This window comes from Hyaena hyaena, unplaced genomic scaffold (assembly GCF_003009895.1).
Source record: "Hyaena hyaena isolate Hyena2069 unplaced genomic scaffold, ASM300989v1 scaffold_0, whole genome shotgun sequence".
NCBI lineage: Eukaryota > Metazoa > Chordata > Mammalia > Carnivora > Hyaenidae > Hyaena > Hyaena hyaena.
Window position 1 is genome coordinate 1,603,782 of NW_024080632.1, and position 14,334 is coordinate 1,618,115.

Genomic DNA, 14,334 nt, shown 5'->3' on the forward strand with positions numbered 1-14,334 from the left:
GCCGGCCGGGGGTGAGTGAGGGGGGACAGTGGCAGAGACGAGGCCAGAGCATTGGGTGGGGTTGGGTGTCGAGGACCTCAGAGGCCACGTTAGGAGCTTGATTTTATCCTGTCTGCACAGGTGGCTTGTTGGTGGGAGGGCATGGATCTGATTTCCAGTTTTCAGACATTCTCTGGATGCTTTGTAGAGAATGAAGAGCCAGAGAGAGTAACGACAGCAACATAGTTACACAGCGTCTCCTATGCTTCGGGCCGCATGCACTGACCCACTCAGTCCTCACCACCGCCCTACGGAGTGGGTCTTCTTATCACTCCCATTTTATAGGTGGGAAGGCTGAGGCCCTGGTAGTAAGTCATGGAGGGCCCTCTGTCCCCAGAGTGCGCACTCCTAACCACTGTGCTACGCTGCGTCCCTCGGAAGAGCCGCCACGCCGCAGCGGGAGGGGGAGGCCGGGGAGGCCGGCGGCGCTCGGCTGCGCGGAGGGCCGTGTGGGATTGGGGGGCTCTTCGGGGTGGCTCGGAGGGGCCTCGCGGAGGCGGCCGGGGGCCGCAGGGGCCTGTGTGGCCGGGACGCGCTGACCGCCGGCCTCCCCGCCCGCAGGGAGTTCAGGCACAAGAGCAACATCACGTTCAACGACAATGACACCGTGTCGTTCCTCGAGTACCGCAGCTTCCAATTCCAGCCCGAAAGGTCCCACGGCCTGGAGAGCGACTACATCGTCATGCCCAACATCCTGGTCCTGGTAAGGCTGCCGGGGCCGCGCCCCGCACCCGCCCTTCCCCTGGGCCCCGAGGGCTTCCGGCCCTCTTCTCGCCTGCCCCCTGCATGGCCCGCCTCACCACCCACGAGTTTCCTCAGTGCATCTGCCTGTCTCTGGTTTGGGGGTCCCGGCAGATGTCCTGTCTGTCTCTCTTTTTTTTTTGTTTTGAAATTTTTAATGTTTTATTTATTTCTAGGAGAGAGAGAGACAGCGTGAGCAGGGGAGGGTCAGAGAGAGAGGGAGACACAGATTTGGAAACAGGCTCCAGGCTCCGAGCTGGCAGTCAGCACAGAGCCCGACGCGGGGCTCGAACCCGCGAACTGTGAGATCATGACCTGAGTGAAAGTCGGATGCTTAACCGACTAAGCCACCCAGGCGCCCCGTGTCTGTTCCTTCTTAGTCTACAAATGTAACATGTCCCAAAGGGGGTACTGGCGGGGGGCTTCTAGGGCTCCCAGGTCGTGTCACTGTCTGAAGCACTTGCAGGCAGGGCCCCCGTTTTCTGCGGTGGGGTCATCGCCATTGCTGGCTTTGCTGACTGCACCCCGTGCGGGGTCCCCAGCCCCCCTCCAGGCTTGCTGGGAGGGCTCGCGGGACTCTGCTGGGATTTCTTACAGAGGAGCGTGCGGCACAAAGTCAGCAAAGGGAAAGGGCGCGTGGGGTGGAGGCCAGGACGCCCCCAGCTCCCCCAGCGACAGGCTGTGACTGCACCTGTGAAGCCCCCCCCCCCCCCCCCCCCCCCCCCAGGACACAGCCAGAGGCTCGGTGCCCAGGGTTTGCACTACGGGCTCATCACAAGGCACCTCCTGCCTGGCTCCTCCTGAAATTCAGATCCCCATGCAGAAAGCGGGGTTCGGTGGATGTCATACTGTTGGTACAAACAGTCCAGGCTCAGAGAGCCCCCCCTTATCTGTCGGAGAGCGGTGGGAACTCCCTGGAAACCTGTGTTCCCGGAGGCCAGCCAGGGGCCGGTTTTGCGGTTCTAGAGAGAGGAGCCTCAGGCCTGTTGTGTTAACTTTCTGCTGACACACTTAGCGTTTGTGGGCCTTGCACGTACGACCTCGTCTGCTCGTCAGGGGTCCTGGGGCTGGCCCTCGGCTGGACCCCGGGTCTGAGGCAAACTCACCTGCTGCATCCGTTCCATGGACAGACCAATAAATGTGTCCCCGAAGGCTCATGGCTGCCTCCCCTCAGTTAGATGCTTACGTTTTGGCAGCGGAGACACTTTGCCCCACTGAGCAGGTTGGCAAAGGCCGCATGGTTCCCGGGCTCAGGAGCATTTCTGGAAACGGACACTCCCCCGTCCTTCGGGAGGAACTGGTGGGGGCCGTTGGGAGGTGGTCACTGTAGCTTTAAATCGCACACGCTTTTGGCCTCAGAAATTTCACGTGTAATGGGTCCTTTTTTTTTTTTAAACATTTACTTATTTTTGAGAGAGAGAGAGAGAGCACGAGCGAGAGTGAGCAGGAGCGGGGGAGGGGCAGAGGGAGAGGGAGACACAGACTCCGAAGCAGCTCCAGGCTCTGAGCCGTCAGCACAGAGCCCGACGTGGGGCTCGAAATCAAGAACCTTGAGATCACGACCTGAGCTGAAGTCGGATGGTTAACCGACTGAGCCGCCCTGGCGCCCCTGTGCCCTCTTGATAGATTAACACAAAAAGAAGATGTTTGTACTCAGAGATATTCTTTCGGCAACCTGTCAGAGCAAACATCTAGAAACAAATACCGTTCAGCCATGTGCAGGTTCATTGTGGTAATTTATTGCAGCCTGGCGGTGGGCCAGGACCCGGCCCAGCAAGAGGGGACGGGGCTGTGGGCGGTGGCAGAGAGCAGCCCCGACGGTATATGTAAGTGGGAGAAAGGCAGGTATAGGACCCAAGCAAGATGCTCTTACTGTTTATAAAGAGAAGTACTTGCATCCACACCCACTTGCACACATGTGCTTTTATATGCTTTTTGAACAGGGGGGCACACTTCTGTAAAGGGCCAGATAGTAAGTATTTTAGGCGTTGAGGGCCACGTAGTCCCTGTGGAACTAGTCACACTGCCTTCCAACGGAAAACCAAAGACAACATAAATGGGTAGACAAGGCTATGTTCTAATTAAACTTTACTTTGTGGACACTGAATGTGAGTTTCGTATGATTTTCGTTTGTTTGAATACTCTTTTCTTCAACTATCTGAAAATATAAAAATATGGGGCACCCTGGGGGGCTCAGTCGGTCGAGCGTCCGACTTCAGCTCAGGTCGTGATCTCACAGTTTGTGAGTTTGAGCCCCGCGTCGGGCTCCCTGTTGTCTGCACAGAGCCCGCTTCGGATTTTCTGTCTCCGTCTCTCTCTGCCCCTGCCCGCCGTGGTCTCTCTCTCAAAAACGAACAAACATAAACAATATAAAAGGACATTCTTAGCTCTCAGACTGCGCACAAGCCGGTGGTGGGCTGGCCTGAGCCCAGCCTGGAGTCTGGGGTGGACGGACTGGGTGTGTCTAGCCTGTGGTGTCTTTGTGCTCTGCAGGGCGCGGCGATGATGATGGAGAATAAGCCCATGAGCCTGAAGCTGATGATGACCTTGGCGTTCAGCACCCTGGGAGAGCGCGCCTTCATGAACCGTACCGTAGGCGAGATCATGTGGGGCTACGAGGACCCGCTGGTGCACCTCATCAACAAGTACTTCCCCAACGCGTTTCCCTTCAAGGGCAAGTTCGGGCTTTTTGCGGAGGTAAGTGTGGCCCAGCGAGCAGCTCGGGGCCCGTGTCTCCTCCTCCGTGACACAGCCTGGAAGATGGGCCGGCAGCGCCTGCGTCTGAAACTGGCTGGGGACCCAGGGGCGCGCCAGGCTGTAAATGGCCGAAAACCTAATTCACGATGGCTTAAGAGAAAGAAAGAGTTTGCTGGCTCGTAGAACCAGAGGCGCCAGGCTTGTATTTTGGTGCAGCTCGATCAAGGCTCAGGCGGTGCGACGGCGCTGAGCTTGGACAGTTGTGGGCGGCTGGTGGGAGAATGGAGACGGGCGGCCAGGCAGGCAGGTCACGAGCTGTTGACTCTGACGTTGCTCCGAGCTGCCTGCTTGCTTCTTCATCTTGACCCCTCATAGTCTGGGAGGGATCGGGCTCCTGAGCTGTGATCCCATGTAGAGCCTGACCTTGGCTCTCTCTGCTATAGCTTTAATGAGCCCTCCGAGCGGCTCTGGCCTCAGCCCGCCCTTCGGGCTCCGCTGACCTGTGCCGGGGGGCGCAGGAGACACAAACGGTGATTCTGCACCTGACTCTTGATAGATGTCCAGTACCTTTTGACAGGTTCCGAGTGGGTAAGCTGGCAGGTTTGCGGCTAAGTGACACGATTCCTTTCAAAGCGTCTTACAACCTCGTAAACGAATGAGAATTACTACAAAGCGCGTAGCGTATATATGTCTGTGTGCAATGGAAACCCCGAAATGAGGTTCCAGGGGTGACTTTTCAGTGTTGACGTGGTGTGTCCGTGTCCTTCAGGGATCTGGAGTTCTGCCACTCTGCCCCGCCCTCCTTACGGTGTGGTTTTCCTACTCCAGGTTACCACAAGGTCCTCTATGGCTGCTGGAGCGCCAGCAGCCGCATCCACATCCCGGGAAGCAGCATGGGAAGGAAGACGTGGTTGGGGATGGAGAGGCAGGCGTTGGGGAGGAAACAGCGTGTCACAGCTGTGTCCTTCTTCGGAAGGCAGGAAAGCAGTTTCCACTTATTTTCCATTGGCCAGAACTTAGTCAAGTGGCCACACCTAACTGCAAGGGAAGCTGGGAAATGTAGCCTAACAGGCTGAAAGCTGAGGGCTGCTGTGCTGATGCCCTGAGTAAAGTCTGGGTTTTGTCACGAGGGAGGAAGAGGAGGCTTCTAGATTTCACTCTACAGTCACTCATTTCTCTGTATGTTTTGCATGTCTTTGCTGTGAATTAGGACTCCGTTTCTAGGAAATAGGAAATATCCTCAGCGTGCCAAAGCCTGGGGCTTTCTATCCAGAAAATGCTCAATAATAAACATTAGGTCCTGTAACCGTTAGGATAGACCAGGTTCTGCTGTGTAACAAGCAGCCCCAGAATCTCAGAGGCTTGAAACAGTAAGTTTATGCCTTGCTTCTACACCGTGTCCAGTGTGGGTGACCAGGGGGCCCTCTGCTCTTTTTGGTCACTTCAGGGGCCCAGGCTGAGGGAGGCAGCAGCTTGACACACACTTCCACGGCCCCTGCGGCGGCGGCAGAGAGCACGGTGACATGTGCATGCGCTGGCTCCTAAGCTTCCACCGGGGAGTGGCATGCCCCATCCGCTTCTTTTTCGTTGATGGGAGGGGTCACATGACCATGCTTTATTTTAAGTTTGGGGGGAGGGGAGCTTTCTGCGATTCACCGGGGAGGAACAGCAGACTCTCCTTGAGTCAGGAAGGGAAGGTGGGACACTTTCTAAGAGGGACGCTGCAATCAAGTGCCTCTTCTAGAAAAATTCACCCTCCTCTTGGTCCCCAGGCACCGGGGACAGAGCGGTGAACAGGAATATGGAGGCCCCCGCCCTGTGGGTGAGGCGGGGAATGGCCTCTCAATAAACGGGTGGGCTCGAGGACCGGGCCCCGGGGCCTTTGCCCATGTCGTGAGGCTTAAGGACCCTGTTCTCTGTCGTTGTCCACAGATGAACAACTCCGATTCCGGGGTCTTCACCGTGTTCACGGGGGTCAAAGACTTCAACAGGATCCACCTGGTGGACAAGTGGAACGGGCTTAGCAAGGTGAGAGCGAGGGGCCCCTGCTCGGGGGCGGGGCAGGAGCAGCGGGGACCCCCTGCGCCGGGCTCCTTGTTTCCCTTGAAATCCTGGGGGGCGTTTGCATCTGTGGTGGAGACCGTCCTTCAAGTCGGGGATTCTGCCTGTGGTTCAGGCACAACCGGCTCCTGTTCTGAACGCGTGGGTGGGGAGTAGAGGCTTTGCTTATTTAGCACCTAGTGTGCACCTAGTGTATGTAGCACCTAATGTAGCATTTATGTAGCACCTAGTGTATACCAGGCAGTGAGTTCTTGCTCTTTTTTGTTCTTAACTTACAAAAATGTTTCAAAAAGACTACGCTGATCGTATAACCAGCCATTGCATCAAAAGATAGAATTACACCAGAAATTCAGGAGGATACGCCCATTAAAAAGTTAATAAGATAGAAGGGCGCCTGGGTGGCTCCGTCGGTTAAGCATCCTATCTCGGTTCAGGTCATGCTCTCATGATCTGTGAGTCAAAGTCCCTTGTCGGGCTCTGTGCCGACAGCTCAGAGCCTGGAGCTGCTTTGGATTCTGTGTCTCCCTCTCTTTCTGTCCCTCCCTGCTTGCACTCTGTCTTTGTCTCTCAAAAATAAACAAAGATTAAAAAAATATTTTTTTAAATACATAAATCAGTAGAGACATAGAGAAAGTGCCCTTTGCACCGCCTCCCAGGCCAGGCCCCCTGCACCCTGGGCACAGAGGGAGCCCACGGAGCGCGGTGTGGGGTACAGTCTTCCTGGCCACCTCCGTTCCACACCCGCGTGTGAGCAAAGGAACGTGGCGGGTGTGCTGCTTCGAGCATGATAAAATCAGACTACGTGCATCGCTCTGCAACTTGGCTTTTTTCCACCTTACGTGCCCTTTCTGGCTGTGCGTGGGAACAGTGAGCAGCGACTGGTGTTGCTCACAGCTCTCAAGCGCTCACCCGGACTGCCGGTGTCCAGCCCTGGGCTCGGGGGGCCAGCAGTACCCCCCCTTCCCCCCTGTGCTCAGAGCAGCCAGAGCACCATTCACAGTCGTTAACAACCCTCTCCACCGCCTCTGCCTTGTGTTTTCAGTGCACAAATGCACGCGTGCACACGGCAAGGCACTCTCTGATGGTCCGGGGCGGGGGGAGTGGGGGGCAGAAAGGGGAAGCCTGGTTTTCTTCTTGCCAGGCCTCGCTTCCCAGAGGCAGCTCCTGAGAAAATCACCCTTATGATTTTAAACATTTTACTTATTGTAAATGTTTTACAGTAAACACGGTAAATATTTTACTTACCCCCTCCCTTTATCTGCATTCTGGTGATTTCCTCTCTGAGAGGCGAGGAGGCCAGAGTCACCCCCCGCTCCCTCCTCTCCTGCTCCCTGTGTCCCTTGGAGATGGGGGTGATTTTAGATAAAGTCACTGAGTCCCGGGCAAATGGGCACATTCAGAGGTCCCCGTTAGCGAGCGGGGAGCCGTCGCCGACACTCTCTGGGTGTCCATGTGCCCTGCCCGTTCGCCTCCCCTGGGACTGGCTTCTGGACTCGAGGGGTGCCGTTCACCCTGGGGCCCAGGCGGTCGCCGCCCCGGGTCGGGTCGTCGCTGAACTCAACGGGAACGTCTGCACGCTTCCCCCCCAGGTCAGGTACTGGCATTCTGATCAGTGCAACATGATCAATGGGACTTCTGGACAGATGTGGGCGCCGTTCATGACTCCGGAGACCTCACTGGAATTCTACAGCCCCGAGGCCTGCCGGTAATTGCTGGGACGTTCTGGGCCTTCCCCGGGCAGTGGAAAGTGGCTTCCTGGATGCTCACAGTCTAATCGAGTGGCTTCCGGCGTGCACTTGGGCAGCAGGTTTGGGTCTTTGTGTGTCCGTGGGCCCTTGGCACCATCCGGCACTCTCTTTGGTTACACCACGAAGAGCCACACCCCTCCTGCGCCCGGAGAGGCTGCAGGCGGTGGTCGGCGTGGTGGCGGCGGCAGCCGGGGCAGGAAGCCATAGGGTCTCAGGGGCTGGGAATGAGATGAGCAGGGGCTCCCTGTGGCGTCTGTCCAGCTGTTTGGATGCTGAGATATCTAGATGCCTCTCCTACAGCCTCTTCAGGCTCCGGAGTGTGGCCCTGGAGGCTTAAGGGATTCTGGGGGCCCTGCTGGGGGTGAGGATAGACGGTGGACCCCAAGCTCTCCTTGGGGCGCTGGCTGGTACTGCTCCGGCCAGGCTGCCCTGGACAGAGGTTTCACTAGGGAACCCACCGGTGTGCACTCCGGCCCCCCTGCCGCCCCCTGCATGGAGCTGAGCGGCGCCAGGTTCCGGGCCGCTACAGGGATGAGCAGGGCCATCCTGGAACTTATGTCCTGGCAGGAGACTCAGGCAGAGCCCCCCTCCCCCACCCAGGGCAGAGTCAGGGAGCTGGAAATGCCTTTGCTGTGCCCAGAGCCAAGCTGCGAGAAAGTGCCATTTCACCCCGTCTGGGCATCGTTTCCTTTCTGCCCTATGTGCTCTCTCGTGAGCCCCCAGCCCCTGGGTCCACCTCCCTCGACCGCTGGAGAGTAAGTTGGATGCCTCAGTGCTTCAGTGGGCGTTTTCTAAAGACAAGGACGTTTTTTAAACACAAGGACGTTTTCTTGCACAACCACGTTCCCGTCAGGAAAATGAAGAAATCTAGCATCCGCGTTCACACTGTGGTCTGGGCCGCTGCTGCCCCCCAGAAACGCCAGTCCTGATTGCAAGTTCAGGTGTTCTGGTGGCTGCGTTAAAAAAAAGTAACAAGAAGTATATGACGTTAATTTTAACGATAGGTTTTATTTGACCCGCTATATCCAGAATATTACCATTTCGGTGTGTAAACAACATTAAATGTTACTGAGATGTTTCACTTTTTTCTTTTTTGTATCAAGCTGTAGAAATCTGGGATGTATTTTGTACTCACGGCGGGTCCCACCCAGACTCGCCCCATCCGAGGGGCGTGTGTGACAGGTGGACTCCATGGACCGCACAGTTGTAATCCAGAGTCCATGTTCAAGTTTAGAAGTGCCTTTGAGAAATACAGCAGGGTGAATGGGGGGGTGGGGAGGGCATGGTGCTGCTGCCTGAGGAGGTGACAGCTGAAGTCTGATGTGTGATCAGCAAAGGGAGGCCAGATGGAGCAGCAGATACAAAGGCCCAGGGGCAGGGGGGAGCACATCTGAGCAATAGCCAGGAGGCCCGTGGGGTATAGTTTAGGGGCTGCACCTCAAAGAAGCTTGGTGGCCATGGTGAGGATGGTGAATCTCAAATCTAGGTAAGACTGGAAGCAAATGATGGGGTTCAGTCTGGGTGGCTCAGTCGGTTGAGCATCTGACATTAGCTCAGGTCATGATCTCATGGTTTATGAGTTCGAGCCCCGGGTCGGGCTCTGTGCTGACAGCTCGGAGCCTGGAGACTGCTTCAGATTCTCTCTCTGCCCCTCCCCTGCTCACATTCTGCCTCTTAAAAAAAAATGTTAAAAAAATTAAAAAGACTCGAAGCAATTGTAGTTTTTAAAATATTCTTATCAATTTATTTATTTTTAATGTTTATTTATTTATTTATGAGAAAGAGAAAGAGTGTGACAGGGAGGGGCAGAGAGAGAGGGAGACCCAGAATCTGAAGCAGCTCCAGGCTCTGAGCTGTCAGCACAGAGCCTGATGAGGGACTCAAACCCACAAACCGGGAGATCACAACCCAAACCGAAGTCGGACGCTCAACCGACTGAGCCCCCCAGTTGCCCCTGTAAGCAATTGCAATTTTAAGTGGGGACATGACGTACCGTGTTCTTATTTTAAATTGCCGTCTGCTTGTGGAGACCAGATGGGTGTGGGCGGGGAGGCAGGGATAGCAATTCGCAGTTTCCCGGGTGAGTGACAGAGGCTGCTGGGACCTGGGGGGTGGCAGTGCAGGGAGGGGGCAGGGGGGTGCGACAGCGCAGTGAGGCGCGGATCAGCTGGGGCTGTGGTCTGGCCGCCATGTCTGGGATGTCATCCTGCACCCCATTTGTCCTATGCAGGTCCATGAACCTAATCTACAAAGAGTCGGGGATATTTGAAGGCATCCCCACCTACCGCTTCGTGGCCCCCAGCACCTTATTTGCCAATGGCTCTGTCTACCCACCCAACGAGGGCTTCTGCCCCTGCATGAAGTCTGGGATTCAGAACATGAGCACCTGCAGGTTCAGTAAGTATCTTCCCCCGTGGGAGGGAGGGCGGGAGGCCGTGGTGTGATGAGGCATCTGTCTGTCCCTGCGCCGCCTTCGCCACCATCTGCTTAATCTCTGGCCTCTGCACTCTTGATAATCCCATTAATCGGCCAGAGATACGGAGGGCACCAGAAAGATAACCTGGGAAAAAAAACATGCCGTGTTTATTAGTGGCTGTCCTAACAAGTTCCCACAGCCTTAGTGGCTTAGAGAGACGATGAATTCATTATCTCTAATAGTTCAGAAGTCAGGCCTCGCCAGGCATGGGGCCACATGTCAGCATGCTGACACCATCCCTGCTGGACCCTCGAGGGGAGACCCACGGGTTGCTCTTTCTGAGGCGCCCACAAGTCCTTGGCTCCATCCTCACCGCCAGCAACACCACGTCTCTCTGATCCCGTGTCTGAGGTCGTCTCTGATCCCACATCTCTTCTGCTTCCCTTTTCCGGTTTAAAGACCCCAGAGACTGTACTCCCCCCGCCCTCTGACGATAATCCGGCCTGATTAGCAACCTTAATTCCACCTGCAGCCTCTGTTCCCCTTCGCCGTGGGACCTAACATGTTCGCAGGCTCGCGGACGGCTTTGGGGAGGGCCTCGTGGCTGCCACGCCGGGAGACGCTCCTTTTTTTTTTTAATGTTTTATTTATTTCTAGGAGAGAGAGAGAGAGACAGCGTGAGCAGGGGAGGGTCAGAGAGAGAGGGAGTCACAGACTCTGAAGCAGGCTCCAGGCTCTGAGCTGGCAGTCAGCACAGAGCCCGACGCGGGGCTCGAACCCACGAACCGCGAGATCATGACCCAAGCGAAAGTCGGACGCTTAACCGACTAAGCCACCCAGGCGCCCCGGGAGACGCTCCTTGAGGCTGCAGCTTCGTGCGAAGGGCCCTTTGTCCCATGTTGGGAGGAGAGGAAGCCGCCGAGGGTCCGGGTGATCCGTGAAATCTCGTTCCGTGGTGTGTGCTTGCGGGGTGGGGTGCGGGCGCAGGCGCTGCCAGCCCCCAGGACGTCCGCCTCAGCTGTGCATTTTGGGCTCTTGGCTGTGACCTCCAGTGCCCTCCTCTCGCCCTCACCCTGCGCATCAGCGAGCCGGTCGCCTCTGCTAGTCGATGGAACGGTGAAGGGACTCCTCCCTCCCTCCCGGGCCCCTGTCTCCTCGTGGTCCCGGCCCCTCCGGCCGCCTTTCAGAGGTTCACCACCCACCTGTGCCTAGTGACTTCTGTACAGGACAGCCAGCACAGGAGGACATTTTTGTTGTTGTGGAAAGGCCTGTTGGACACTGTCCCAGAGAGCAGCCCCAGGGACCTTTCTAAAATGCAGATTGGGGCGCCTGGGTGGCTTAGTCGGTTAAGCGTCCGACTTTCGCTCAGGTCATGATCTCACGGTTCGTGGGTTCGAGCCCCGCGTCGGGCTCTGTGCTGACAGGCAGCTCAGAGCCTGGAGCCTGTTTCAGAGTCTGTGACTCCCTCTCTCTCTGACCCTCCCCTGCTCACGCTGTCTCTCTCTCTCTCCTAGAAATAAATAAAAATATTAAAAAAAAAATCCTTAAAACGCAGATTGCTGGCCAACCCTTCGCTTCAAATGTCTAACAGCCTCCCCGTGACACATGGTGGAGCCCTGACCCTGGCCTCCGTGCTCCGTAGGATCTGGCCTGTGCCAGGCCCTCTGATATCATTTCTTCCTGTACTTCCCTCACTAACTAGTCTTCAGCCCCATTGCCTTCTCACCATTTCTAGAATATATCAAGTTTGGTCCTACCTCAGGCCCTTTGCATCAGCTGTTCCCCTGCCTTGAGAGTTCTTTCCCTAGATATCCATGTGGATCTATGTGGATCATTCCCTCCCTCCCTTTGGGTCTATTCAGGTGCCGCTTCCTCCAGGTGGCCTGCTCTGATTTCCATGGTAAAGTTGCCCCTACTGGCTGTTCTCAGTCACTTCACCCTTTATTGTGTTCATGGTGCCCGGCGCTCCCTGAGCTCACCGACTGTGTATTTTGTTTTGTTTCTTTGTATTTATTTGTCTGTGTCTTTCAGTAGACTGTAAATGTTCTCGGCAGGCCTCTGTCCTCAGCTTCTAGAACCGTGCCGGGTAGGGAGTATTTGGAGGCATGGGTGTGTGGGCGAATCGTGCACCTCGGACATCGGGGCCCAGGGCTGGGACATGGCCCGAGGTCACACGGTTGGTAGGACAAGGAATTCTGGGGGCCCATCGGGCCGAGACCACATTTCCAGCTGGAGGCGGGGATCGGGGGGGGGGTGGCCGCAGCGCTGGGGGGAAGGACTTGCCTGCAGGCTGGACGACCTCCCCAGGCTCAGGCGGCACGGGGTGCTGGGTGGGCGAAGGGCTTGGAGCTGGGGGCTGGACACAGCTCCTCTGCCGAGGCCGTCTGCTGACTCCGTCCGTCAGTGGGGCCCGTGGGCGCTGCTGCCGGGGGGCGGGGGCGCCCGCAGAGCCTCGCCGGGCGGGGCCCCGTGCGCTGTGGCAGGTGACAAGGCTTCAGCAAGCGGATTAGGCTGAAAGGGCCTTTCGCGGTCTGCGTGGCTACAGGTTCCGGAGCGGAGCCTCCGCCGCCAGGAAGGCGCTCGCCCTGCCCGCTCCGGGGGTCCCGCTCAAACGCGGCCACGCGAGCCGGGGCCTCCTGCGAAGCCGCGGGGGTCACTCCGATTGGCCCGCCTTGCCTCGCGGGACCCAACGGCTGCGGCCACGGGCTGCGCTGATTGGCCAGGCCGCGTCGCCGGCTCAGCCCCTGCCACCGTAGGCGGGGCCTCCTGCGAAGCCGCGGGGGTCACTCCGATTGGCCCGCCTTGCCTCGCGGGACCCAACGGCTGCGGCCACGGGCTGCGCTGATTGGCCAGGCCGCGTCGCCGGCTCAGCCCCTGGCTCCGTGGACGAAACCAGCGAAGCCGCAGGGGTCACTCCGATTGGCCCGCCTTGCCTCGCGGGACCCAACGGCTGCGGCCACGGGCTGCGCTGATTGGCTCAGCCCCTGGCTCCGTGGGCGGGGCCGGCACGCGCCCAGCCGTGAGCCGAGCGCTGCCGCCCGAGATGGGGTGTAGGTTCCGGGAGGAAGTGGGCGCCCGCCAGGCACAGGCCGCGTGTGCGTCCGCCTCAGAGGGCTGGGGGCGAGGTGTGCGCGGTCTCACCGTAGCACTTCTGCCCGGACGACTTCAGAAGTGCAAGGGGGTTTGGGGGCGTCTGGGTGGGCCCCTGGGTTGAGCGTCCCACTCTTATTTATTTTTAATTTTTTTTTAATGCTTTATTTATTTCTAGGAGAGAGAGAGAGGGAGACAGCGTGACCAGGGGAGGGTCAGAGAGAGAGGGAGTCACAGACCGAAACAAGCTCCAGGCTCTGAGCCGGCAGTCAGCACAGAGCCCGACGCGGGGCTCGAACCCACGAACCGCGAGATCATGACCTAAGCGAAAGTCGGACGCGTTACGACTAAGCCACCCAGGTGCCGCGATTGCCCCACTCTTAATAGGGGCTCAGGTCATGGTGTCAGGGTGTGTGGGTTCGAGTCCCGCGTGGGGCTCTGTGCTGACAGTATGGAGCCTGCTTGGAATTCTCTCTCCTCCTCTGCCCCCTGGCCCCCTGCCCAACTAAATAAATAAACTTTAAAAAAAAAAGTGCAAGGGAATTTTAAAATATGTATAAATGCGATTTTTCCTTTTATGCTGAGAAAAACACGTGTATAGAGAGGTCCCTATATACATGTATATATACAACATATATGTTGCACATAAAGCAACATGCGCAGTTTGAAATTCTACAGAGTGCACTCACCCATGTAACCAGCTCTAAGATGATGAAACAGCACAGGAGTGGGTCCCCCGCCCCCCGTTTCCTCCCAGTCACTGGCCAGCAGCACGGCCTTGCCCACAACATATTCTCCTTTATTCTTTTTTCCTGGCCTCTTTCACCCACTATTGCCTTGATGAGGTCCCCTCCCTGTTAGGGGTGTTGTAAGCACTGTGTTCATTGCTGTCTAGAAGGCCATTGCGGAAACACACCTGCTTCCTTATCTTTTCTGCCATTCACGGGCATCTGAGTCCCTGTCGTTTGACCATTGGCCTCGAGCGGCCGGGCATGTTACTGTACATGTCTCTCGGCACAGCTCTGTCTGCATTTCTGTGACCTTTTGTCTGAAGATAAGAAATAGCGCACATTTCCCTGTAGGGCTTTGAAAATTTCTTGGACGCAAAGGACTTGAGAGTCTTCCTCCGACCTTGTGCTGTGTAAGGTCCTCAGACGTGCTCAGCAGAGCCTCTTAATCGTAATCTGGCGATCCTGGGCAGTTCAGCCTGGCTGGGTGCACCATAAAGCGATAAAAGGCCGCCTGCGTATTGCCCATGCTGTTTGGAAATAAAATAGCAAGGGGCACATGCATGTGTGGCAGGAAAAATCAGGCTTGCTTAGCGACCGAGGCAAGTGACGGCACATTGGGCCCACTCACTTTAGGTTTCCGCAGGCTTGGACGCACACTGGGGGCTTGTTTGAGATTCGCCACGTTCAAGGGCCTGGCATGGTGGCTCCCCCTTTACTGAGGGTCTATAGAGACGGGGGTCTTCGTGTTTGCTCTGGTGGTCTGTTCACGGCGGAGATGGGGAGATGGGAAATGAGGTTTTCCAAAATGTGG

The 14,334-nt window shown here is 56.9% G+C and overlaps 1 protein-coding gene across 2 annotated transcripts in view; it reads left to right on the forward strand.

Moving 5' to 3' along the window:
• Window positions 1-14,334, forward strand: part of SCARB1 (scavenger receptor class B member 1) — a 67,590-nt gene that overhangs the window by 36,796 nt on the left and 16,460 nt on the right. For both annotated transcript variants that reach the window (XM_039243240.1, XM_039243179.1), the window contains exons 3-7: window positions 601-742; window positions 3,274-3,477; window positions 5,410-5,505; window positions 7,128-7,243; window positions 9,517-9,683. In XM_039243240.1, coding sequence (XP_039099171.1) covers window positions 601-742; window positions 3,274-3,477; window positions 5,410-5,505; window positions 7,128-7,243; window positions 9,517-9,683 — 725 coding nt within the window. The remainder of the gene's footprint in view (window positions 1-600; window positions 743-3,273; window positions 3,478-5,409; window positions 5,506-7,127; window positions 7,244-9,516; window positions 9,684-14,334) is intronic.